Consider the following 26012-nt stretch of genomic DNA (forward strand, 5'->3'; position numbering starts at 1 on the left):
GAAAGTTCTCAGAGGATAAATTTCATTGACCGTGGTTTGATACTGGGTTAGTTAAGAGGCAAAGTTGGTTAGGCTTCAAGCAGCTTTGTTTTCAGGGTTTTTCAAATTCCTAGGCTCACTGGAGGAAAATGGCTTGTTTGGGGGAGAAATGATCTGTGTGATAATAGTATGCTACGCTCCAATTCAGCACGACTCGGGCAGCTGGTGGCCATCCGCTGTCAGGACTCTCTGAGGACATCAGTGGATTTCAGTTGTATATCAGGATTTTAACTAAGGTCTGGCATCTGGTTAACCAGAGTGAAGTAACTGGGATGCCAGCCTTCTCTCTTCTCTGTATTCTCCTTCAAGACAGCTTGGATGTGATCAGGTGGATGCCAGAGAATCTATTATAGTGCTGACAAATGCTAATCAGAGATAGGCTTCTGATTTTAAATTTAAATTCACTATGCGCTATTAACTTTTCTAATATTGTGTGCTTTTGATAGTCTCATTTGCATGATTTTATAAATATGCATTTCTGGCTACAATTTATTATCTGAGTGTTCTTTTATTTAACGTTAAGCTTTTAGAGGAGGTTTTTTTACCTTTAGAGTGTGGAAAGATGATCAATCTATTTGTGGTTGGGCTCTATGTTGTCATTATCATCAGAGTAGTATAGTGCAGAGATTAGGATTGATGGAATGAAAACGCCTGGATTCAGATCCTACTTCCTCCCCCAACTTGTGTTGAGTTGTAGTTTAACTGTACAGAGGTTGTTTAACTCTACAAGCCTTAGCCTTGCCTTTTAAAATTTATTTATTTATTGAAATATAGTTGATTTACAATGTTGTGTTAGTTTCCAGTGTACAGCAAAGTAATTTAGTCATACATACATATATAGTATGTATGTATATTCTTTTTCAGATTCTTTTCCCTTCTAGGTTATTTTAAAATATTAAATATAGTTCCCTGTGTTATACAGTAGGTCCTTGGTGATTATGTATTTTTTATATATACTGGATTGGCCAAAAGGTTCATTCGGGTTTTTCCATAAGCTGTTAGGAAAAACCTGAATGAATCTTTTGGCTAACCCAATGGGAGTGTGCATTTGTTAATCCTAAACTCCTAATGTATCCCTCCATTGGTAACCCCTAAGTTTTCTATGTCTGTGTATCTATTTCTGTTTTGTAAATAAGTTCACTTGTATCTTTTTTTCTTAAGAGTCCGCACAGAAGCAATATCATATGGTATTTGTCTTTCTCTGTCTGGTTTACTTCACTTGGTATGATCATCTCCAGATCCATCCGTGTTGCTACAAATGGTGTGATTTCATTCTTTTCTGTGGCTGAGTAACGCTCCATTGTATGTATGTACCACATCTTCTTTCGTTTGTCAGTGGACACTTATACTGCTGCTATGCTTTGACTGTCGTTAATATCGCTGCAGCGAACATTGGGAATGCATATATCCTTCTGAATTATAGTTTTCTCTAAATATATGCCCAAGACTCTTCCTTTAATGGAGATAATAATAGCATTTTCCAGACAGGGTTTTTGAGAAGATTCCATTAAAATGGCATATATATCAGCCAGCTTTTGCTAGGTTATGCTCCAGTAACAAATTAACCTAAAATATCAATAGCTCACAGCAGCAGAGATCTGTATTTCATTCATCTGTCATCAGTTGGCTCTGCCTCTGCTCCATATTCTCTTCATTCTGAGACACACCTGAAGAAGCAGCTTCTACTGGTCTCATGACAAGACTCATTGTGGCTTTAATAGCTCCTGCCCAGAAGCAGCATGTGGCACTTCTGTTCATATTTAATTGGCCAAAGGAAGTCATGAGGCCAAGCCTAGTATCAGTGAGTGGGTGCAATCATCTACCACAAGCTGCAATGAACATTTACCATAGTAAAGGTTTTACTGACCATAGTAAAGGCTCAGTGAATAGGAGATTTTAGTTTTCAATCTAGAGCCACTGGAGAGGTCAAAGACAAAGGCACATGATGGTTTAGCTAGGACAGGGAGACTGATATTAGGTGTTTGTCAGTCAGATCTCTTAAGAGCAAATGGAGGTGCTGATCACTTCCTTTGAACTTTCCAGGGAAGGTGGTCTACGGAGAACCCATCGCAGCAGGTCTCGGCACGGATGGCACTCACCACTGGGATAGAGAATGGCTCCATGCCGCCCATCACGTTATGGGTCCACCCCTGCGACCAGACCCTTCAACGCCTGACTTCCTCATGAATCTGTTGGCTAAGTAATCAATTAGCAGATGACTGTGAAGTGTTTTGCCAAATTAAGATGTTTTTCAAGTCTTAAAATGTGAAGGATTTGAGTATAGGAGGTTGTGTGATACCAACTTCTACTTGACCTGACAGGCCCTGGGAAGTCCTGCAGTTGGGGACCAAAAAGTATTGGCTTCATTACGTTATGATGTGGTGTCAAAATCTCTCCTGACCACAGTGAAATCAGATCATTTTTCCTGAAGTTTTCCTCTGCTTTGATTTTTTTGTTGTCTTTTCTATCTCTTGTTGCTTAGGGCCAGGTCTCTTCCGTATGCCCTATTTTTATCAGACAGAATATTCTTAAGTATTTTCCATGTTGATATAACCCAGGAATTGGATATGCCTGTGGTAGAGATACAAAAGATGATGATCTAGGGAAGAGCCACAGGTAAAAGACAAAATCCTGCCCTCAGAGCAGGTTATCCCCATGAAAGACCATTCAGACCATTTACAGATGCTTTTTGGCATGGGGGGGGTGCATTATGATCATTTTTGTTGATGAATACACCATTCGTGGATATTTTGACATTCCCCATTCACAGATACTCAGATCTGAGTTAACAGAGAGCTTTTCCCAATAGACTGTACAAGAGTTCACTTGCCACTTCCTTCCAGCCTTGAAAAGCTGCTCATTCTCCATTGCGGTTTTCTGAGTTTCAGTTGAGAATGGGGTCAGGGTACCAGAGAAAGGTATGGTAGTTTCCTCCTGACATTTTCTATCTCCTCACCCACCCCTGCTCTCATGTGTGTCTCTTTTACAGCGATGACCTAACCACCACAGGGTCTGACAACTGTACTTTCAACAGCTGCCAGAAAGCTCTTGGGAAGGATGATTTTACTAAGATTCCCAATGGAGTGAATGGTGTTGAGGACCGGATGTCGATAATATGGGAAAAAGGCGTGGTGAGTGTCACGGAATTCAGTTTGTTTTGGTGAATTCTTCAATGAGGATCTGGTCTATTTTAGGACCAAAGTTCCAGAAGACTTCATGAGAAGCTTCTTGATTGTTTTCACAGAAGTGGCCACTGGGAATACTGCCGCATCACCACCTCCATGCCATCTCCCCAGATAATAAGGAAAAATACTTTTCTTCTCTGCATAGTTTAGAGGATGCTTTGCACCATGGTGCAGACATCAGAGTATAAGTTTAGATTGGGTACCAAGAGGATTGTTTTTGAAGTCTTTGAAATCTAATAGCCCTTCTATCTGATTTCCATGTTTGTGAATCCCAGTTCCTCATGTGTCACTGATATAAACACTTGGAATGATTGAAAAGACATGAAGGGTTTTTATTACATTTGTACCCCTTTTTCATATAAAAACATAAATGTCCCTTTTAAAGAACTTTTGAATATTATGGTTAAAAAGCTACTGTATGAGGTCACATAAATCATAAATCCAAAGCACAGACATTTTCTTTTAATTTCACAGTTTAGAAATTTCTACCTGAGGATGAAGAATAATCAAATGGCTAAATGTTCATACATGAGCCTATCCAGGTGGCTGACGAGTGTAGTTGTAAAGATCAGCAGTGAAGACTTGCTGGGTAGGACCTGAGGTCCCCAATGTCATGCCATCCTCATCCATCTCTCAGAACCCCTCCCTTCAATGATGTAGTAATCACATCTCTGGACTTTTTTTTTGAGGCAAAGACCCTTTGATAATTAAACAGACCTTAAGGATGCTCTTGCCATATAAGTGTGTATAGGGATAAACTCTCAACATTAAAAAAAATCATTTTAGAAGGATCACATCCCACTGAAATGTGTCCATATTAAAATCTCTTGCAGCAGACTGTCCATGACTGTTGGTTCATGTAGATTTTAGTAGAGCAAAAACTGAACCTCTTGGCTGATTTTTCTTTTTTTAAAAGTCTTGTCACCTGATTTATAGGCCTATCTTATTTTAATTCTGTAGTATTCTATATAATATCTACATGATTATCTTATACATCTTATCTATAAATCTTAGGTCTGCAGTAAATAATCCAGATCGTAAATGTAGCAGGTAGTGGAAGTATAAAGAATTGGAAGTCCTGTTACCAATGTTTAGCTCTTTTCTCTGTGATTCTGGGAAGAATGGGAAAAATTTGTGCAGATGTTTTGTTAAGCTGATAGGTTTTTGAAAAGTTACTTTCAGGCTTCCAAATTTAACCCCATTCATCCCCATCATTATCACAATGATTGTTTAAGATTTATCAGTATTCACAGATGTGTTTGGCCTCACAGTATACAAAATTAGGTGTGGTTCTATTTGGTTCTAAGAGATACAAGTCTCCTGCTTTTATCGATAAGAGATTTTTAGTGTTTTATGATTTATCAGAAAAAGAAATGTATTTTCTTCCTTGAATTGTTTTCCAGCACAGTGGCAAAATGGATGAAAACCGGTTTGTGGCAGTTACCAGCACAAATGCAGCGAAAATCTTTAACCTCTATCCAAGAAAAGGAAGAATAGCTGTGGGCTCAGATGCTGACATTGTGATTTGGGACCCAAAAGCCACAAGGTAAGCCTAAGTTTTTGTATTACTTGGCCTCTCCATGGAGAAAAAGCACTAACTTGCAAAGAAATTATTCATTGGCCTTAATCAGCCATTTCTTCTTCAGTGATTTATTTAGGCAGGCTCAGGTATTATAAGCACAGGGTACAGATTTGACTGTACAAACATTCTTTTGTTCTCTTTGGCATAGAAGATGCAAAAGTTGTGTTGCTTACCTTCTGTGGAAATGCATATGTGTATAAAACCAATGTGAATTTCCCAGTTCAGTGCTGGGCAAGCGCCTGAGTTCACAGGGAGGAAAGGTACAGAGCAATGAAGAAAAGGAAAGGCTTAGTTTAAAAAGGGTTGCATTGAAAACTCGAAATAATTATAGCCTTTTTCAAGCTTTCAGATAGAAAAATTCCAGCACAAAGGATGTCACTTTTAGCCACATTTTCCAGCTCAGTTCATCTTGAGCCTGTCGTTCCCAGTAGACTCCGGCTTTTTTGTTTCCAATTTCCATAATTCTATGTTAGTATGGCAGGTTTGGCCAATTCTACCAACTCAGAAAAGCATTCGGTAGAGACTGAAGCTTTGTTAATTTCTCCTGATAAGATGTTGATGCAGACAACATCTGCATCCTGATCGTGTTTTTCATAAACTCTGCAGCTGTTAATAGAGAAAACCCCACATACTTTCACATTGCACATGTGTGTGCACAAGTGCGTGTCGATGCACATGTGTGTGTGTAAATGGGGATAGGTAAGACCGTCTACTATTACCAAGAGACATTTGTTTAAAGGGTTTATGTGGTGGTAAACAAAAGTCTATGCAAACAAACCCTGTTTTATTGGACTTCAGACACGTGTTTTTAACTAATTGAGGGATTGTGGCAAACCTGCTTGGAGCAAGTCTGTTGGCTCCATTTTCCCAACAGTATTTGCTCAGTTTGTGCCTCTGCATCGTATTTTGGTAATTCTTGCAATATTTCCAGCTCTTTCATTATTATTGTGTTGGTTATGGTGATCAGTGGTCTTTGATGTTACTGTTGTAATTGTTTGGAGATGAGCTGAGCCAGTGTAAGACAATGAATTTGATACATGCTGTGCATGCTCTCACTACTCTACTCGATGGTCATTCGCTTGTATCTCCCCTGCTTCTTGCGCCTCCCATTCCCTGTAACACAACGGCATTGAAATTACGCCAGTTAATAACCCTATCAGTTCAGTCAGTTCAGTTGCTCAGTCGTGTCTGACTCTTTGCGACCCCATGAATCGCAGCACGCCAGGCCTCCCTGTCCCTATAGCAGCCTCTAAGTTTTCAAGGAAAGGGAACAGTTTCATGTCTCTTACTTTAAATCAGAAGCTCAAAATGATTAAGCTTAGTGATGAAGGCACTCTGAAAGCTGAGATAGGCTGAAAGATAGGCCTCATGCATCAAACAGCTAGCCAAGTGGTGAATGCAAAGAAAAAGTTTCTGAAGGAAATTAAGAGTGCTCCTCCAGTGAATACATGAATGATGAGAAAGTGAAACAGCCTTGTTGTTGATATGAAGAAAGTTTTAGTGGTCTGGATAGATGATCAGACCAGCCATAACAGTCCCTTAAACCAAAGCCTAATCCAGAGCTTTGCTGCTGCTGCTAAGTTGCTTCAGTCGTGTCCGACTCTGTTCGACCCCATAGACGGCAGCCCACCAGGCTCCCCCATCCCTGGGATTCTCCAGGCAAGAACACTGGAGTGGGTTGCCATTTCCTTCTCCAATGCGTGAAAGTGAAAAGTGAAAGTGAAGTCGCTCAGTCGTGTCCAACTCTTAGCGACCCCATGGACTGCAGCGTACCAGGCTCCTTCGTCCATGGGATTTTCCGGGCAAGAGTACTGGAGTGGGGTGCCATTGCCTTCTCCAATCCAGAGCTTTACCTCTCTTCAATTCTGTGAAGTCTGAGAGGTGTGAGGAAACTGCAGAAGAATATTCATAGTTTGAAGTTAGCAACGATTTGTTCATGAGGTTTCAGGAAAGAAGTTGTCTCCATCACATAAAAGTGCAAGGTGAGGCAGCACGTGCTGACGTAGAAACCACAGCAAGTTATCCAGAGAATCTAGCAAAAATATTTCGTGAAGGTGGCTACACCCCACAACAGATGGTCAATGTAAATGAAAACACATTATATATTCCTGATATCAGAAGAAGATACCGCCTAGTACTTTCATAGCTAGTGAGAAGTCAATACCTGACTTCAAAGCTACAAAGGGCTAATGCAGCTGGTGACTTTAAGTAGAAGCCAGTGCTCGTTCACCTTCTGAAAATCCTAGGGCCCTTAAAAATTATGCTAAACCTACTCTGCTTCTACTCTATAAATGGACCAACAAAGTCTGGATGACAGTACATCTGTTTGCTGAGTATTTTAAGTCCACTCATGAGACCTGCTTCTCAGAAAAAAAAAAATTCCTTTTGAAATATGACTGCACCTGGTGACCCAAAAGCTCTGATGGAGACTCATGCTGTTTTCATGCCTGCTAATCCAACATCCATTCTGCAGCCCATGGATCAGGAATAATTCCAACTTTCAAGTCTTATTGTTTAAGCAATACATTTGGTGAGACTATAGTTGCCCTAGATAGTGATTCCTCTGATGGATCTGCAAAGTCAGTTGAAAACCTTTTGGAAAGGATTCACCATTCTAGATGCTGTTAAGAACATTTTGATTCATGGGCTGTGGTCAAAATATCAACATTCACAGGAGTTGGGAAGAAGTTGATTCCAACCCTCATGGATGACTTTGAGAGACTCAAGACTTCAGAGGAGAAAGTAACTGTACATGTGGTGGAAATAGCAAGAGAACTAGAATTAGAAGCCTAAGGTTATGAAGTAATTGCTGCAATCTCATGATAAAATTTCATGGATGGAAAGTAGTTTCTCATGAGCAAGCAAAGAGAGTGGTTTCTTGAGATGAAGTTACTACGAAGGTGTTGAAATGACAACAAAGGATTTAGAATATTCTGTAAGCTTAGTTGATAAAGCAGAGGCTGGGTTTGAGAGGATCAACTCCAATTTTGAAAAAAGTTCTGCTGTAAGTAAAATTCAATCAAACAGTCTTGCATGATGCTGCAGAGACATTTTTTTTTTAATGAAAGGAAGAGCCAATCATTGCAGCAAACTTTATTGTTGCCTTATTTGAAGACAATTTCCAGACTTCTCTTGTGGTCCAGTGGTTAAGAATCTAACGCAGGGGACACGGGCTCCGTACCTGGTCAGGGAAGATCCCACATGCTGTGGGGCAGCTACTGAAGCCTGCACGCCCTGGAGCCCTTGTTGTGCAAGAAGAGAAGCCACCACAAGAAGAAGCTCGCTTGCCTAGAGAAAGTCCTCACAGAGCAGTGAAGATCCAACACAACCAGAAAGAAATAAATAATAACAAAAAAGAAGTTGCCACAGCCACCGAAGCCTTCAGCAACCACCATCCTAATCAGCCTGCAGCCATCCACATCCAAGCAAGACCCTCCATCAGCCAAAAGATTAGGACTTTGCTGAAGGCTCAGATGATGGTTAGGCCTTTTTTAACAATAAAATAATTTTTCATTAAGGTATGCATACTGTTTCTTTAGACATAATGCTATTGCACACTTAATAGACTACAATATGATCATGACTTTTATTTGCCCTGGGAAACCAAAAAAATTCATGTGACTTGCTTCATTGTGATAATCGCTTTATTCCAGTGCTCTGGAAGCAAACCTGCCCTCTCTCCAAGGTATGCCTGTATTCTTCCAGATTCATTATTCATGGAGTCTCCTCTTCAACCACCTATTCGACCCCATTTCTCACATTCTGCAGTTTTCACATTGAAAAAGATGAATAATGATAGTGCAAAAAATTCTGACTGTGGATTAGAGAAAATTCTTAAAGGGTTGGAGAAGTAAGATATAAGTCAAAGAAATCCAAAGAGAGCTAGATCATTTCAGTACATCCTGCCAAGTAAAGATAACATTTCTCTGTGTTTCAAAAGGACATTAAAATAAGAAAAGTTTGTTTGTTTTTTTAAGATTCTGAGAGTCAGAGAAATAGAACCCAGTAGTTCATCTGCCTCCCTGATCACCACAGGCAAAATAGCTGAGAACACCTAAAAATAAAAAAGTATTGCAAAGAATGACACCAGCCAAACTAGATAAATGTAAAATAACCATAGTAATACATATCTTATTTTGGTGTAACACTTTCTTAGGTTATAGAACGTTTTCGCATTTCTTATGTGATTCTAAAAAAAAACCATCTGAAGTAGGCATAATAATTATTATCAATATCTCATTACAAATGAGAGAGTGGACATTCAGAGACCTTAAATGATATGCCTGGGTCCTGCAGCTTAGCATTGATGACCTAGGATCAGACCTACACAGCAGGCTCTCAGGCTGTGCTGGTTTTCATTATGCTTAGCCTTTAGTTATATACAATAAGCAGACATCAAGAGAGAAGACTCAGAACTAGTAATCAAAGGCCAATATATAACCTTTCCCCAAAAGACACATATATAAAAATGTAAATATTTAATTTTCTGTTATCATTACTGTTATAAAGTGAAGGACAGGTATTATATAAGAAATATTAGAGAACTGATAAAAAAAAAGTGGTAGAGAGAAACTTAAAAGCACAGAGGCTTTTTGGCTTGACCTTAAGTTAGTTATTTTAGGCTAGAAATTAGGGAAATTAAGCAAGTAATATATAGATCTTTAAAAAGAATAAGAACTTAACATCTGGATCATTATAGGCTATTATTCTGAAACAAGTGAATAGGAAAGGAAGGACAAAGAATGTTATAGAAATCGGTAGCTAACACTGGTGAGAGAGTGGTCTAAATTTATATAGTCCAAAAACATGACTCAAAGAGACATAATCACAGCCTATAAATATCTTCCAAGCAACAATATATGTGTAAGTAAAGGAAGCGAATTATTCACAACCTGGAGTTCAGGTCGTTTTTCTTTGTCCACTTGTCTAAGGAAGACAGTGCTTTACACCTGAGCTGGTGTCATTCTCAGACATTGTAAGAACCAAGGAGACTCCTAAGGCTGGTACCACGGGAGATAGATATCCCGGAGAAGGGTTAAAGAGAAGATCCACAGGGACTGGCCTGCATATGGCTGTCCACATGGCTAGGAATTAGGACAGTCAACACGCAGAGTGTTTCCATTTCTCTCTTGTCTTTGAGGGGCTTCCTTGGTGACTAGACGGTAAACAATCTGCCTGCAATTTAGGAGACCCAAATTGATCCCAGGGTTGGTGAGGAAAATGGGAAAGATTTTCTTCAGCAAAGATTAAATGAGAGGAAAAGTGAGGAGAACATTATTTCCTCACACTTTTAACTTACTGCAAGTTATCAATAAATAATTGTTGAAAGAATGAATGAACAGAGATGAATAAAGGATAAAGGATTTTCTGAGCAAAGGAGGAGGAACTGGTTTACAGGTCTCCTTTTCCTTGTGTCCCCTTTAGTTTGAGGTTGGGAAGCAATTAGCTTTTTAAGCAACTCTTATAATAGGAAAAGAAAATGAAGTTAACAGAGAGCTATCTTCCTGGTTCATGCACGCATTCACTCAGCAAGGAGCGGCGCTGAGAGACAGGCATGAGGGTCAAAGTTATACAAGAGCCAGGCTCTGCCTTCGGGAAGCTGACAGTCTAGGAATGTGTTAAGAATACTGCATGCTAGGCAAAAACAAGGCACCACCGAAGTTCAGAGAAAGAAAGATCCTTCTTGTATTAGTGCAGTCATTGGCAAAAGACCTACAGGCCCACCATCAAGAGAGAGAAAACGAGACTTCTAATCCTGAGTGTGTGTCAGTCGCTCAGTCGTGTCCAACTCTTTGTGACCCCATGGACTGTAGCCTGCCAGACTCCTCTGTCCATGGAATTCTCCAGGCAAGACCCCTGACCTGAAAGTCGGATTAAACATGGAGGTCAGATAAACCGAGGCATGGATAGGAGGGTCTGTCTGGGTGGAGGCAGGTAAGGTTTGGGGTTACAAGGCAGAAAGAACAGGTTCAAGATGTGGAAGGGAGCAGAAGGATGAGGAGGCCGTGGGCTGCCTCTCTTCCAGTTTTAATTTTGTTTATTACAGTTTTAAATAGAGCTCATCTAGTGGGGAAACATTATTTAATTAAATGAACAAATAGATGTATCTATAGGTTTTTTCTTTTCAACATATCCCTTCTTATTTTACATGATTTTATTATTATCTGAAGGCTGGTGATGTGAAAGCTTTCTGTCTAACCACACCATTGGAGATTGGACAGAATTTTCCTTCCAAATTTCCTCAAAAGGTTTTAGCAAAAGCAATCGCCCCACTATGTCAAATGAGAGCAATGTGCATTTCTCCCAAGAGCCTGAAGGGGGAGCGCACAGCCCGCCCTGAGCTAGGGGCCCCAACGAGGCCAATCTAGCTGCTGGTTATGCAAGAACAAGCCAGCCCCTGGAGGATGGATGCACTTGCTAATGATTTTTGGCTTCATGGTACATAGATGTTTTCCTTTCTTTTTTTTTTTTTTTTAATTCTCATTACTTTTTAATGGCATGTGAGGTAAGTATGCTTGCAACACAATCTGTAACCTTAAAAATGGGTTGCATTAAAGTGACTGAGGGAGATGAGAAAGAAAAGCAGTACACCAAGCTTTTTTTTTTTCTTTTAAACTTGTAAAAAGCCAGATGATTCCAGAGTGAGGAATCTGACATGTGATGATGGATGTTGAGACAGGACTGGCAGTGGGAGTCTGTAGAGACGGTTTGGACATCCTGATGAAAGATTACCTAAGACGTTGCTAGCCTGTAAAAATTTCTGCAAAAATCAAGTGCAATAGCTCTTCTGTGTCATTGCACAATCAAAACAAACTGCATTTCGTGCTTATGGAGCATTCACCTTTTTTGGAAGTAAAAAAGAGTCTGCTGTATGCAGCATGACAGCCCACGGAGCCGGGGTCTATTGCTTGTTACAGAGGTATGTGTCCTAACACGTCACAACTTGAGTCAGAGCTTCAAATTTTGGACACGTTGCCAATCTAAATGTTTGGCCCATTTCTGCAGGATATCTTGGAACTTAGAATCAGGAGCACGAGATCCAGAGTGTGATTTTCATGTGATGTCAAGACAAAATCTTTCAGTATTACGTGGTGAAGACAGAGACCAGTCAAATTGGCCAACTTGTTAAAAACCTTATTAGTGAAGATGGCATGTAAGTTACTTGCAAGCCCATAGCAGCAGCAGTAACTCAGGTTCTGACAATTTAAGACTATCCTATGAGCTTCTGTTCTTCTGTATTCATTAAAGAGCACTTAGTTACTATGGCAACTGTCCCTTTTCAGTATTTATGAGCTGCAGGGTATCTCACAGAATCTCAAGCACACAAACACACAGCTAACCCATTGTGTACACTGGAACATTTCATGAAGACTCCTAGCCTGGACTGTGTTTTACAAAGCAGGCATACTTTGCTCACAGTTATTTGTGTGTATTATTTTTTAAATTCAATTATTGCAGGTTTTGACCTTGAATATGCCATTCTTGAAGGCATTGTGCTGTCTTTCCTGCTTAATTTCCTTCCCTTTCTCATTGAAGATAGAGATAAATGAATTTAACTATATTCAGAGAAGAGTAATGACTTGCAGCTTATGAAAGTGCCCTCCTAGATCTAGAGAGGGCCTTGTGTGTGAAAGAAAGCAGGATAAGAATGATGGTTTCATCCTTGGGCAGTGGGGATTGTGGGACTTGGGGAAAAACAAGAAATAGGGAGTAAGGTGCCCTTTGGTAAAGGGTGGTGACTGTGGTTGATTATTACAGCTGTGTCATCAGTGACTATTTCATGGAAGCTACCGGGCATTTCCCCTTGAGGTTGGACATTGTGTACCATTTAACTAATTTGTACACTATGCTTTTCCTTCTCAAAAGGAGTGTCAGCACGCCCACATACTAGCACACATTCACAGACACACAAACACAGCTACCGCGTCTCTGCTTGTAAACGCTGGTCAGCCTGAAGGCTCTGCTTTTAATGCCTGTTTCTAAGACTGTTTATAACTCACGCCTCCTCTAGTCCCCAAACCCACACTATTGCAGCACACATCCTGTGGGTGGAGGGAAGAGGGCCAAGCCTTGTACCAGATGGGCGATGGGAAACGAGGATGATTTACGCCATGATTGTTCACTGGGTTGCCTTGCAGACGTTCACGGGGGCAGCATGGCGTCCGGTGAAGGTCGTGCAGCCTCTGCTTTCGCACAGCTATCCAAGCACCCACAACGTAGTAGATCTACCATAGATTTATAGAGCAATTATGACAGTTCTCTGGCAAATGGTAGCAAAGTATCTTGAGGAATAAATGACTTTTGCTAGTCCACACAAAATCTAGCCTACCTGCTGCGGCAGGAGCAGAACCAGGTTGTAAAGAGAAAGCCTTGGCGGTTCGTTCCTTCTCTGTCTGCCACATACTGGGTATGACCTTGGGAATGTTATTTAGTTTTTCTGAATTTCAGTCTCTTTATTTGTAAAATAGGGATGATGATGATGTCTAATCTCATAGCATTGCTGTGTTTAAGATAGTGTACATAAAATGCTTGGTATAATAAACCAAATAAAAAACAAACTATTTGAAATGCTCTGTACATAATTAATGTTCATAATTAAATGCTGTGTACATAATTAATGTAGTGCCTGGCATGCAGGAGGTGCTCAGTAGTTGTAGGTAGTCAGTGGCAGTAGATGGTCAATTGATTAAATAAGTGGGAGCTAGTGTTAACTATAATTGTGATTCAAAAGCAGACTAAACAGTACTAAAATTATATGAGATCATATACCGTACAGTACTAATATTACATGAAATTATGCTAAAATCATGTGAAAGCTCAATCTCTTGTGTTTCTTACACACCTGCAACTCGCAGCAAAAAGGACTAAAATGAAGATGCTTAGATGGATTCTTTTGGCTAAGATAACCTGATTAAATCAGAACTCATGTGCCCCTAGAGCTGACTCCTTTAAGAGATTATTTGCAGTGAAACAGTTTCAACAAACCACTAAGATCCACTCTGTGACCTTCAGAAGATATTTGCTTTTAAAAAGTTTTGGACTACACGTGAGAAAAGCTAGCTTGCTGATTACATATGGATAAAATTTTCTCTACTATTTATTCCAGTTTGTTTATTTAAACATGTTCTTATGCAACTGAACCTTTCAAGTGAACTAGAAATGATTTCCAAGGACTTCACTACTAATAACTGCATTTTTTTCCAAATTATAAAATAAAAGCAGCTTAGAAACAGATCACAGTAACCCATCTATCACTGATGGTTTGCCTTTGCCAGAGTAAGCACAGTTTATTTTAAGCATTAGGATTTGGGCAAAAAATAAGCACCAAGGGGAGGTGGTTGTATGAAAGGCGTAGTCTTTTCTAACTAAGCACCTGCTATATTTTTCTTCCTACCACACATGTATCATACATTTTTCTGTCTTTGGCATTTGCCTGTCTTATTTACAGCTATATCCCTAGGTACCAAAACAGTGCCAGGAATACATAGCAGTTCAGTAGTTATTTGCTGAGTGACTAAACCAGATATTAATTGTCTTGGGCCAGTGAATAAATGTGACTTTAAATTTTTGGTTGGGCCTTGTTTATCTGTTCCTGAAACAAGTTCAAGATCCAGGTTTTACATTTTCCCATCTGAGTTGGAAAAAAAAGAAAGATCCTTGGCACTTCTGTCTTCTCCTTCCCCAAGGCAGTGCTCGACAAGGATACATTCCAGAGTCAGGGGCCAGTAGCATTGCCAGACCTAGCCTGGCCACGAATGTGGCTGAAGCCAGATTGGATTCTTTTATGGGTTAAATGATTCTGTGTTTTGGTCACAGACTCACCCCTGATTCTGGTTAGTTATCTTAAAAACATGGGCCCTTGGTTATGGAAGGGTCAGGAGACAGAGTGAAAATGGATGGGAGGAAATTTAATATCAGTACCTGCAAAGAATCCCAGGGGTCCTTGTGTTCTTAAAGCACAGCAAAGAGCCATAGCTTCCTACAAAAACCTTTAGAGAAAACATCAGTAACAATGCATTGTTCTCTGTGGAAGATGATCTCAGTGGAAGTCTATTTGGAGGCAGTGAGTCATTTAGGAAGGCAGTCTTTTTTAATGATCTGAGCAAAACTCAACCCCCCTCCCCGCCACACACACAAACCTTAATGTAAGCTGATTTACCTTTTTTTTTTTTTTTTAAATCTGGGGTCCTCAAAGTGTGGTCCCTGGACCAGCAGCATCAGAATCATCTGGGAATTTACTAGAAATGCAGATTCTCAGGTACCTCCTGGGCCTACTGTCTCAGAAACTGTGTGTGGAGCCCAGCAACCTGTGTTTTCACAAGCCCTCCAGGGATTTCTGATGCTTAGGTTTGAGCAGCACAGGTTCTCATCGTGTATGAGAAGACTTTGGAACTCAAAATCCAGTTAACTCCCCAGAGTTCTTTATAGCCCCATTTGATTATTACTCATTTTAGGGAACTTACTACCTAACCAAACAGCTTAATCTTTCCTGGGAAGGTTTTAATTGTTAGGATGTACTTACTTTGGTTGCATTAAAAAGTACCTCCTTCCAGTTCCTAACATGTTTGGCCTCTGAAGCTACAAGGAATGTGTCTACACTCTCAGATAATAGTCCATTCATTCATTTATTTAATCAAACACTTGAAGAAAGACATTGGCTCCAATAAGTCATCCCATCACCAGCTAAGCATCCTCAGATCCCTCAGTGGATCCTGAGGACCATAATTAGCAGAATCCCAACATCCTGGGCACACCTCTGCTCACCCTTCTCTTGACAGACACCTCTCCATATCCTACAAAGATGCAAGTCCCAGAACTGGATCTGACTCTGCTTGTAATACCACCAGAGCAGGAACTTGTGAAGATGACTGGTTTTATAACTAAGTAAAGAACTCTTCTGGAGAAAGAAATGGCACCCCACTCCAGTACTCTTGCCTGGAAAATCCCATGGATGGAGGAGCCTGGTAGGCTGCAGTCCATGGGGTCGCTAGGAGTCAGACACGACTGAGCAACTTCACTTTCACTTTTCACTTTCATGCATTGGAGAAGGAAATGGCAACCCACTCCAGTGTTCTTGCCTGGAGAATCCCAGGGACAGGGGAGCCTGGTGGGCTGCCGTCTATGGGGTCGCACAGAGTTGGACACGACTGAAGCAACTTAGCAGCAAAGAACTCTTCATTACCTTCATGACATTTTTCTAGGATATATTGTGGTGGCCAAAGGTTCATTTGATTTTTCCCATAACATTCTACAGTAAAAGCCAAACTAATCTTTTGGCTGACCCAATACCTTATGAAATTGCCATTTGTAGATTAAGAATATGAAATATGAGCAATTGTATGGAGTTTTAATATCTTATCACATTTATTCAGTCAATAATATAGAAACTTGTGTAGGCCTTCTCTGGTATTAATATTTATGTTAAGATGATAGGATTATACTGAATGGTTGTTTTTGGTATCACATTCTTAAGTCCACTTGAGCAGATAGTAATTTACAGTGTCCATAATCCTTCAAAGACACAATATTTAACATAAACAAAAGGTACAAAGAACAATGCAATGAACACTTGCATATTAACCTTCCCAAAGCCATCTCTCCCCTCCCCCAGTAAACACCTTGAATCCTGGATTTGATGTTTATTGCTTCCATGCATTTCTTTCTATTTGTGCAATACATAAATGCATCCCCAAACACAGTATATACACAATATATGTATTCTGTGTACTTTTGGCTTTATATGAATTGTTCCACATATGTACAGTGTATTATGTTTATGGCACTCATCTGTGTTGAAATGTGTAGGTGCTTCACGCATTTCCACTGCTGTATCATATTCTATTTTATGAGTGTAGCGTGATTGATTATATATGTGCCAATGCTGGAGGATGTTTAGGTTGTTTCCAGTCTTTCACTATTTCAGACGCTGTATCCATCCTTGGTACCCTGGGAGAGTTTCTACAGGACATCCATTTGTTTTATATCAAATGCTGTCAGATTTTTGCCAGTAGAAATATATACAATTGCATGATTCTTTGTAAGTAAACACAGAACTTTCCATTTGTCTGTAGTGCATTTTATCTTGTCCCACATTCATTTACTCAGTCATTAAGAATGGTATATTGGACCCCTTTGTTGTTCAGTCGCCAAGTCCTGTCTGACTCCTTGCGACCCCATGGACTGCAGCACGCCAGGCTTCCCTGTCCTCACTGTTTCCCAGAGTTTGCTCAAACTCATGTCCACTGAGTTGGTGATGCCACCCAACCATCTCATCCTCTGCCGCTTCCTTCCCCTCCTGCCCTCAATCTTTCCCCAGCATCAGGGTCTTTTCCAGTGAGTCATGTGTCAAAGACCACAGTAGGCAGCTGAAGACAAAAGTAAGACACAATCCCACTCTTTACTCGGGGGTAGGGGGAGCAGGGCAAGGCTAGTGGGGAGGTGGTGGCTTTTGCTTTTTTTGCTGCAGTTATTGTTTTCTGAACTGCAAGTGTGACATTCCAGGATCAGCCCTCACTAGCAGAGCGGGACAGAATGTGGAGCTGGGGTGTGGGTGGGAGGAAGTGGAGTTAGACAACTTGTGCTCAGGATCATTTCCTGTCCCTTGAGATGACGCAGCAAATATCCACCTTTAGACCTGGCCCTGTACCTATTTTGTTATTCTAACTTCATCCCTCATCCTCTTAGCCTTGATCCAGGACACATGCACACAGACATATAACTGTTTCCTATTCATCAGGGACTCTGGTTATAGCCTCACATGCTTTATGCAAACATACATGTTGGTCATGATTTCCCCACTCTCATCACGTATAAACTGAGATTAAATTTGTATTCATATATATACACACATGTATATGTATAGGTTCATGAAGAGCAGGCCACCCCAGACTTCAAGATCACAGCTTCTTCGCTGGGCTGTAGAGAAGCAGACTGCATGTAATGTCCTCAGTGACAAGTGTGTGCTTGGCCAGCGAGTGACATAGGTCCCTGCAAATCTGCCAGCGCTCTGGGACCGCACTTCCCAGCACATCCTGGTGGCTGGGGGATTCTCTGAACACCAGAGGACAGTTGACGTTTTCCATTTAAAAGGTTTCCTGCGCCTGCAGAAACTCTGCGCCCTCCCAGAAGAGTGGCCAGTGCAAAGCAGAAGCGAGCTGGGGAAGGAGAGTCAGGGTGCATTAGGTTTATTTTGCAGCTGCAGTTGGAGTCAAATTAAACCTACTGCCTAATTTCCTTTGTCTAACTTGTTTTCTCTTTGGCTGGAAGGCAAATGGATCAATATTGTTTTTTATGCAGAGATTATGTTGCCTGAAGGAAATTTCCCATCAGTTCCCTGTGCCTGCCTTGGGTCCTGTAATTGGGGCTGCATGCTGACCAGGCATCTGGGCACCCCCGGGCATGGACACAAGTCCCATCATCTGCATGGTGCCCACAGAGGGCGGCCTTCTGGAGGGGGTCACAGGAGCGGTGCCTCCAGGCAGAGCTTGCTGTTTGTGCCAGGCCTCTCTGCACATTCTCTGGCCATACGCTAACACAAACAGCTAATTTTATTTTTTCTTTTCTGTGAAGCCCTTTTCCCCTCTACCTTTTCTCTCTTTTCCTATATTTAGAATCCTCTTCGCCTCTCCAAAATTTCTTAAAGGTTGTTTCTTTACATTTCTGTGGTAATATTTTCTTCCTGTCTCCCTTCCCAACCCCGCCTCCAATGTGATTCTGTCCTTTTTTTTTTTTTTTGGTCACCAGGGAAGGAAATGTTTATACTACGCTCTGGGTTCTATTCTCCTACCCGGCATTTAAGAAAAGCTAAGAGTCTGGAGGCAGAAAAATGAGAAGGCAGTTTAGCCTCACACACAAAATTGGAGCACTCATCTGTGTAGAAGGGTTGCTGAATTCTTTATGCAGTGGAGGTGGGAGAGAAAGATAGTATTGACCAGTTATTTATAAACATGCATGTATTATATGCTCACTCAGTATAAGAAATGGCATTTGTAAACACTGCGGGGGACATAAATATAAGGTGTAACACCTGCCATCTAAAGCTGCATTCTGGTTGGATAGACAGATATAAACCTAGGAAAGGATAAGGGAGCTCTTGGAAGGGGAAAGTTATAACCTGTCAACACATCAGTTCCAGAAGAGGGCAGGGTCTCGTGCACTTGATTCCTACCAATGGATGGTTCAAATAACTGTCCTGAGTTGAGCACAGAAGATTGAGATGGGCTTGGGAAAGGCGTAGAACTAACTGAATCCTTGCGGGGAGGATCTGGACGAGTAGACAGGGGGCAGTAAAGCCCTCCAGATGAAGAAGTCTGGGCGAACTGAGGGAAAATGGAAAAGATAATTCAATAGGCAATCAAGAGACAGAAGAGGCTGGGCAGAGAGGGGTCAAGAGGGCAAGCAGCTGGAGACAAGATTAGTCCTGAAAACTGCCAAGGGCTTTGAGTGGTGGTTTAAGTCCAGCAGATTTTCTCTTAGGCAGCACGAGCTATTGAATGTCTTTGTGTGAGGATCTGAATTGATCTAAATCTGTGCCTCCCTATTTTTACATGGCATAAGTAGAAAATGGTTATTTGTAGAGTGCGTGGCAGTAAAGAGAAGGGGATCTGGAGACTGGAAGGAGAATACAGCAAAGTCGACTTGTCCTGGTTTGCCCGGAACCGTGCCAGTTTTCCAGTAACGCTGAAAGTCTCACATCCAGACAAAATCCTCAGCCTGGGCCTATGCCAGGACTGCTTGGCACTTGCGAGGATGCTTTTGGTCAAAGGTGACTAGCTTAGGAGCTCTGCCCACACTTGGTCACCCTGGGATCTCAGAGTTTCAATCTTGCATCTGGGCTCATCAGTTGGCAAACCTTGATTAAAGAGCATTTTAGGGTCATGAGTGTACAGGTGAGGTTGGAGTCTGGGCGAACAGTCAGAAGGCTATTGGTGGAGTCTGGCTTGAGTGAATAAGGCCTCAAACAAGTAATGGCAAAGAAAAGGAATGGAGGAAAAGGAATTGATTTAAGATATTTTTCCCTGGGGGACATAAAAGTCTCCTGACAACTTGGAGAAAGACTGAAAATTGAATGAAGTAGAAATGACTTCAAAACAACCGCAGCTTTTTTCATTTATGACCCAAGCATTTATTGAGTGCCATCTGGGTGCAAGACATCATACTCAAAGCTGAGTGAGAAAATGTGTTCCCCTTATGAGCTTAGAGCCTAATTGGACAGATTGAAACAAATCTCTTCATATTTACTATAAAGTAAAAGGTAAGGGTGTGTGGCACAGTAGTTAAGGGTCATGAGATTCAGAGCAAAACTGGGTCACTAGATTCAAATCTCAGATACTAGCTACATGACCTTGGATGAGTTACTCACCTCTTCAGGTCTCAGTTTCCTCTCAAACACAATAATGTAGATATGCGAATCATAGTACCAAGCTCTGGGGCTTGTTGGAGGAGGAGATAATACCTTTCACATGATGTGTGGCATAGGTAAAACTTGAAGCACGTTAATAGCTTTATCGGGCTTCCTTGGTAGCACAGATGGTAAAGAATCTGCCTGCAATATAGGAGACCTGGATTCAGTCCCTGGGTTGGGGAGATCCCCTGGAGGAGGGCATGGCAATCCACTCCAGTATTCTTACCTAGAGAATCCTCAGGGACAGAGGAGCCTGGTGGCGACAGTCTATGGAGTCACAAAGAGTTGGACACGACTGAGAAACTTAAGCACAACACAGCAATAGCTTTATCATTATCACATACAAAGTGATAAGAGATTTCTCAACTAGCAAAGAAGTATCAAAGTAAATGACTTTTATGATTCGAAAACCTATGGGAAATTTAAAAAAAGCTTAGAAGAATCAACAACGGTTTCAGAATTCCAGTTTGTTTCATCAATCATAGTTTCCATCCTGTTTACAAATCCTCTTCTGCACACTTAGTTTGTGATTGGCATGTCACTGGGGTGCAGTTGTTCCTGTGGTTTTTACGAAAAAACCCCCTTAGATGTCACATTGCAAAGCAGTATTAAGCAGCGATGGCTGTCTGACCATGTGGGGCAGTGTCTCCAGAGAAGGCTGTCTGGGTAATTTCTTTATGTTAGTTATAACTTGGAATACATTTACAGTTTTTAAGTCTTTCTCTCCCTCTCTCTCTCTTTTTTTTTTTTTGGTTTTAAATCCAAATTTCTGATTATTTCTATTGGCTGAATTACTAACAGCAGAATCACTACATCAAAGAATATATGAATTTAAGGATTCTCTGCATATGTGGTTACCTCCTCACTGTTCCTGACCAACTCTGAGCACAATCTTTTATTTTCTTTGATTTTTGCTACTTTTTTGGGTAAAAATTCTTACCTTTCAGCTACAAATTGCCTATGTTTGAACACTAAGGAAGTTGAATATTTTTTCATGTTTATTAGCCATTGGGCTTTTTTTTTTCCTTGTAAAGAAATATCTGTTCATGTGCTTTGTATATTTTTCATTTGGTAACATATTATTGTTTGTCTCTTCATTTAAATGGTCTGTCTTATTTTTTGAAAACTCTCCAAGTTTTCTTTTGAGAAATAAAACCTATAGTTACATGAAAGTGCTTTGCATAAACTGTAAAGCCCTATATGCACATTATTATTATTGAAAGATTGGCCTTGTTCATATGTTAGAGTCATACTTACAATAAAGAGGTCCTTGCAAATTCAGAAATAGGCTTGAGTAGTGTGAGCTTTATTCAGGTTGGAATTTTTGTCTGTTTTATTCGCTGCTGTATCCCCAGTGCCTAAAACAGTCCATGGCATGGAGTAGTGATCAGTAAATATATGTTAAATGAATGAGTATGAGATAAACACATAGATGGATAGAGATTTTCTACAATGTTCCACCAAGATGACTTCATTTTCTTTTTCGCCTCAAGCTGGAAGCAAATGGAGTTGTGGATAGCTGGCAGGTCAGGACTGTGAAATAGTATTCTTATCATTCTGGACTTAGGAAACTCATTTCTTAGAACCTAACTTTCTTTTTGGTAACATTGTAAGCCTAATTAGTAATTCTACCTCATTTATTTAAGTGATAAACCAGAGACAAGAAGAGTTTAATGACCCAAGCATGGCTTTCAGCAATATGATAAAAGACTCAAGTTGTTGCTTTGTTTTTATATAAGAGCATTTCTAATTCCTAAATATATGGCAAGCCTCCTAGTCTTCCCATGCCTCACTTGTTGTTTTCTGGCAATAATGAGAATAAACTGTTCACAAGGTCTAAAAGAAAACATGACAGAATGCCTTAGAATTGATTCATTCTTTGGTCGCCTAGTTTGGGGGAAAGGTTTTGCATAGAAATTTATGCTAATGAGTTTAATCTCCTGTATAGACCTAAATTCAACTACACACAGGTGCCTGGGACCATCTTCTTTTCTAAAGTTTCTCTGTTCTGTTTTTATCTCTAATTATCCTACCTCAAATTAGTTTTCCTTTTAAGGTGCTTTAGTGTTTCTGGAAGAACATGGGGTAAAATGTGCATTTTGCTCCAGACTTGTTTCCTGGATGGATCACTTACAGTGGGAGGCAGTACATGGTGGTTAAGTGCTTTGTGTTTGAGGCACACAGACTCTTATTTATGATCTTAGGTGAGTCACTCAGCTTCCCTGAGCCTCAGTTTATTCATTTACAAAATAAGTATTTTAAAAACCCTGCTCCTGTTGGATTGTGAGGATTAAATAAAATAGTGCATGTAAAGATGCTGGCATAGGGTCTGACAAATAAGCAAGCAGTAAATAGAAGCTGCAACGGAATGTTATTTATCATTGTCATGTTCATCATACATGGCTTGACCATGGCCCCTAAGCCACTGAGGTGCCATTAGTGACTGTAAGAAAATCAAGTGAAAATGTCAAAGCAAAAGCCAAGAGAGAGAGATCCCTGTAAGAAAAGATCCCAGAAGTAGCCCATCTAGGATATATCAGTCAGGGTTCAAACAGAGAAATGGAACCACCTGGAAATATAGATACAGATGTATACACACATGCATGTATACATGTGTATGAGCAATAGATATATGCTCACATGTATATATACATACATGGACTTCCCTGGTGGCTCAGTGGTAAAGAAGCCGCCTGCAATGGAGGAGATATGCATGCGATCCCTGGGTTGGGAAGACTCCCTGGAAAGGGATGTGGCAACCCACTTGAGTATTCTTGCCTGGAAAATCTTGTGGACAGAGGAGCCTGGAGTCAGAGTAGCTGATGGAGGCTGATGAAGACAGAGCAGGAGAACCCAGGGGGGCTTCTCACCCCTGGAGATGAGGTGGTAGATCATTTGACCCGCAAACTGGTTGCTGCTTCACTTCCACCCTCTAAAGCCTAGATGCCGTGATAAATGCGGGTGTCTGTTTTAAGATAAAAACACTGAGAGGTTCAGAGATGTTATTCATTAGCTTCAGACACACGGCTGAAAAGGGCAGAGCTGGGATTCAGAGCAGACCTGGTTGGCTTGTGTCTCATCTCTTTGACACTGCAAAGTGACAGCCTCCCTAGAGGGCAGGGAAGGAAGGTGCGCCTGCAGCATAGACGTTAAGACGTGGTCTCTGGACTGAGACCTCCCTGCACTCAGACCTCTCAGGTTTATAATTTGGCTTCTCCACTTACAGATGGTGAAATCTGGGTTGCGTTACTTAACCTTGGTTTGCTTCAATTTCCTCATCGTCAAATGGGCCTGATTATAATCCCCTAGTCAAAGATTATATGTAGAGTCAGGGCATTAATACAGGTGCATTCTCTGCAACAGTGCCCAGGGCTGTAAGCACCCTGTTGGCAGTTGTTACCCCAGTTTGCTCAAGTCAGCGGGTTTCTGCCCGTCTCTCTGCAGTGGCAGAGCGCTTGTCCGGCCGCCGCTGCCTTCGCTGCTTCACTATGGGTGAGCTGCCCTGAGGCGGCTCGGTGGCGGGCTCAAGCGCTGTCAGTTTCTCCCACAGCATTTTGTGCAACTTTTCAGCATCACCACCTTGGATTCTGAGCCTCGCCTGCTCGAGGAGGACAGAGGTGATGCTGCCGTGACCACAATTAGCCCCGGCGCCTGCTCCTTTGACCCGACAGTGCTCCCTTGAAGCAGCTGCCTTTTAGGTCCGGTCAAGTGGAAACTAGACTACTGTATTGCTAATTGGGACTTTGGGGTTGTGCTCATTCCTCCAAAATGCTCTATTTTTGGAGGGTCAATGAAACGCTCTGGTGCACCCGGACGGAAATAGATGATTAGCTGTCACCAGCATTCTTGCCCAGATGGAAAGCAGATACTCACTGTTGAAAGTCCCAAGTGTTCTAGTAACTTTGTCAATGAGTGAAGATTGTGATGCTCTCATCCTTGGGGCAGGGGGTGCTCATGGATGGTGGGGTGTGATGAAGGAGGGTGGAGAGGGAGGGGGTCAGTCTGCCAGTGTTTATTTCCTGCCCTGCCATATGTACTTCCTGTGCAACTCAAGCAAGTTTCTCAACCTCTCTCAGTCTCGGTGTCCTCAACTGTTCAACAGAGATAATAATCTGGGCTGTTGCGAAATGAGATAAGGCAGTGCACATGGAGGAAACTGGAATATAGTTTAATGGACACTGATCACACCTGGAATTTGCTGGATGGTCACAGTTGAGTCCCCTTCTGCCCACAAGTATTTGGTCACCCTTTTTGTCCTCCTTTGCACTTTTAAAATTATTATTTTCTTTACCCCTTTTCTTTCCTCTCTCTCTTTCTCCCCTGTCCTTCCATTTTTTCTTTCTGCATCTCTATCCCTTGTCAAGATTTTAGGTCTTTTTTATTTGTTTGTTTGTTTTCTTTTTGCTACAGGATGCATTTAGAGCTGGAGAAGGAAATGGCAACCCACTCCAGTACTCTTGCCTGGAAAATCCCAAAGACGGAGGAGCCTGGTAGGCTACTGTCCATGGGGTCGTGAAGAGTCCAACACGACTGAGCGACTTCACTTTCACTTTTCACTTTCATGCATTGGAGAAGGAAATGACAACCCACTCCAGTGTTCTTGCCTGGAGATTCCCAGGGACGGAGGAGCCTGGTGGGCTGCCATCTATGGGGTTGCACAGAGTCGGACACGACTGAAGCAACTTAGCGTCAGCAGCAGCAGCATTTAAGAGCAGAGGTCAGTGAACTCTCCTTTTGTAAAGGGCCAGAGAAAAAATATTTTAGGTTTTATGGTTGCTACTATTGTTGCTACCTCTGTTGCTACCATTCAACTCTGCCATTGTGATACAAAAGCAGCCACAAGTAATGTATAACTGAGTGAACATGGCTATGTGCTGCTGCTGCCGCTAAGTCGCTTCAGTCGTGTCCGACTCTGTGCGACCCCATAGATGGCAGCCCACCACGCGTCCCCATCCCTGGGATTCTCCAGGCAAGAACACTGGAGTGGGTTGCCATTTCCTTCTCCAATGCAAGAAAGTGAAAGTGAAGTCCCTCAGTTGTGTCCGACTCTTAGCAACTCCATGGACTGCAGCCTACCAGGCTGCTCCATCCATGGGATTTTCCAGGCTAGAGTACTGGAGTGGGGTGCCATCGCCTTCTCCAGGCTATGTGCTAGTAAACGTTATTTACAAACACAGGTTGTGGGCCTGATCTGACCTGCAACCTCTGATAGTTTTCCAAGCCCTGATTTAGGCTTTTGGGAGATTACAAACTCTTCTTAAACATCCAAGGTCAGCGCCTTCTCTGGACACCTGGGACTCTGGTTCACACCATGACACCGGGGAAGCCTCTGGTATCTGAGTGGCTCTTGTGGGGTATTATACCACAGCACAGCCTTTAGATAGAATCAAAAAAGTGATGGGGAAATGTTACTTTGTTATTCACAATTCATGTCTAAAAAATTTTAAGAAAATTCCCTTTAGATACTTGGATCATCAGTGACTCCATCCATTCAAAGCTGATTGATGGTGTTTGAGCAGTCAGCATGAGGGAAGACTTGCTAGCCATGGCAGAAATACATAAGCATAGCACTTTGCATAGTTAACGACCAATAGTCTCAGGCTACTTCTGAAAGAATGTGTAGAACCTGCATTGCCATTAAATCAAGCTGCTTTTCATCATTACGTGGAAGCCTTTTTACTTCACAGACTGAAGTTCAAGGTCTAGCTTTGTCACATGCTAGCTGTGTCCTGGAGAATTTAACCTCTTTTGACCTCAGTTTTCTCATCCGTAAAATGGGCGTAATGATAACACATCAATATCA

At 41.4% G+C, this 26012-nt stretch overlaps 1 protein-coding gene across 1 annotated transcript in view; it reads left to right on the forward strand.

Moving 5' to 3' along the window:
• Positions 1–26012, forward strand: part of DPYS (dihydropyrimidinase) — a 90535-nt gene that overhangs the window by 39844 nt on the left and 24679 nt on the right. Inside the window, exons 5-7 of the mRNA NM_001192214.3 lie at positions 2083–2239; positions 3029–3170; positions 4628–4770. Of these exons, the coding sequence (NP_001179143.3) occupies positions 2083–2239; positions 3029–3170; positions 4628–4770 (442 nt within the window). The remainder of the gene's footprint in view (positions 1–2082; positions 2240–3028; positions 3171–4627; positions 4771–26012) is intronic.

The sequence above is a fragment of the Bos taurus genome, chromosome 14, assembly GCF_002263795.3.
Source record: "Bos taurus isolate L1 Dominette 01449 registration number 42190680 breed Hereford chromosome 14, ARS-UCD2.0, whole genome shotgun sequence".
Classification (NCBI taxonomy): Eukaryota; Metazoa; Chordata; class Mammalia; order Artiodactyla; family Bovidae; genus Bos; species Bos taurus.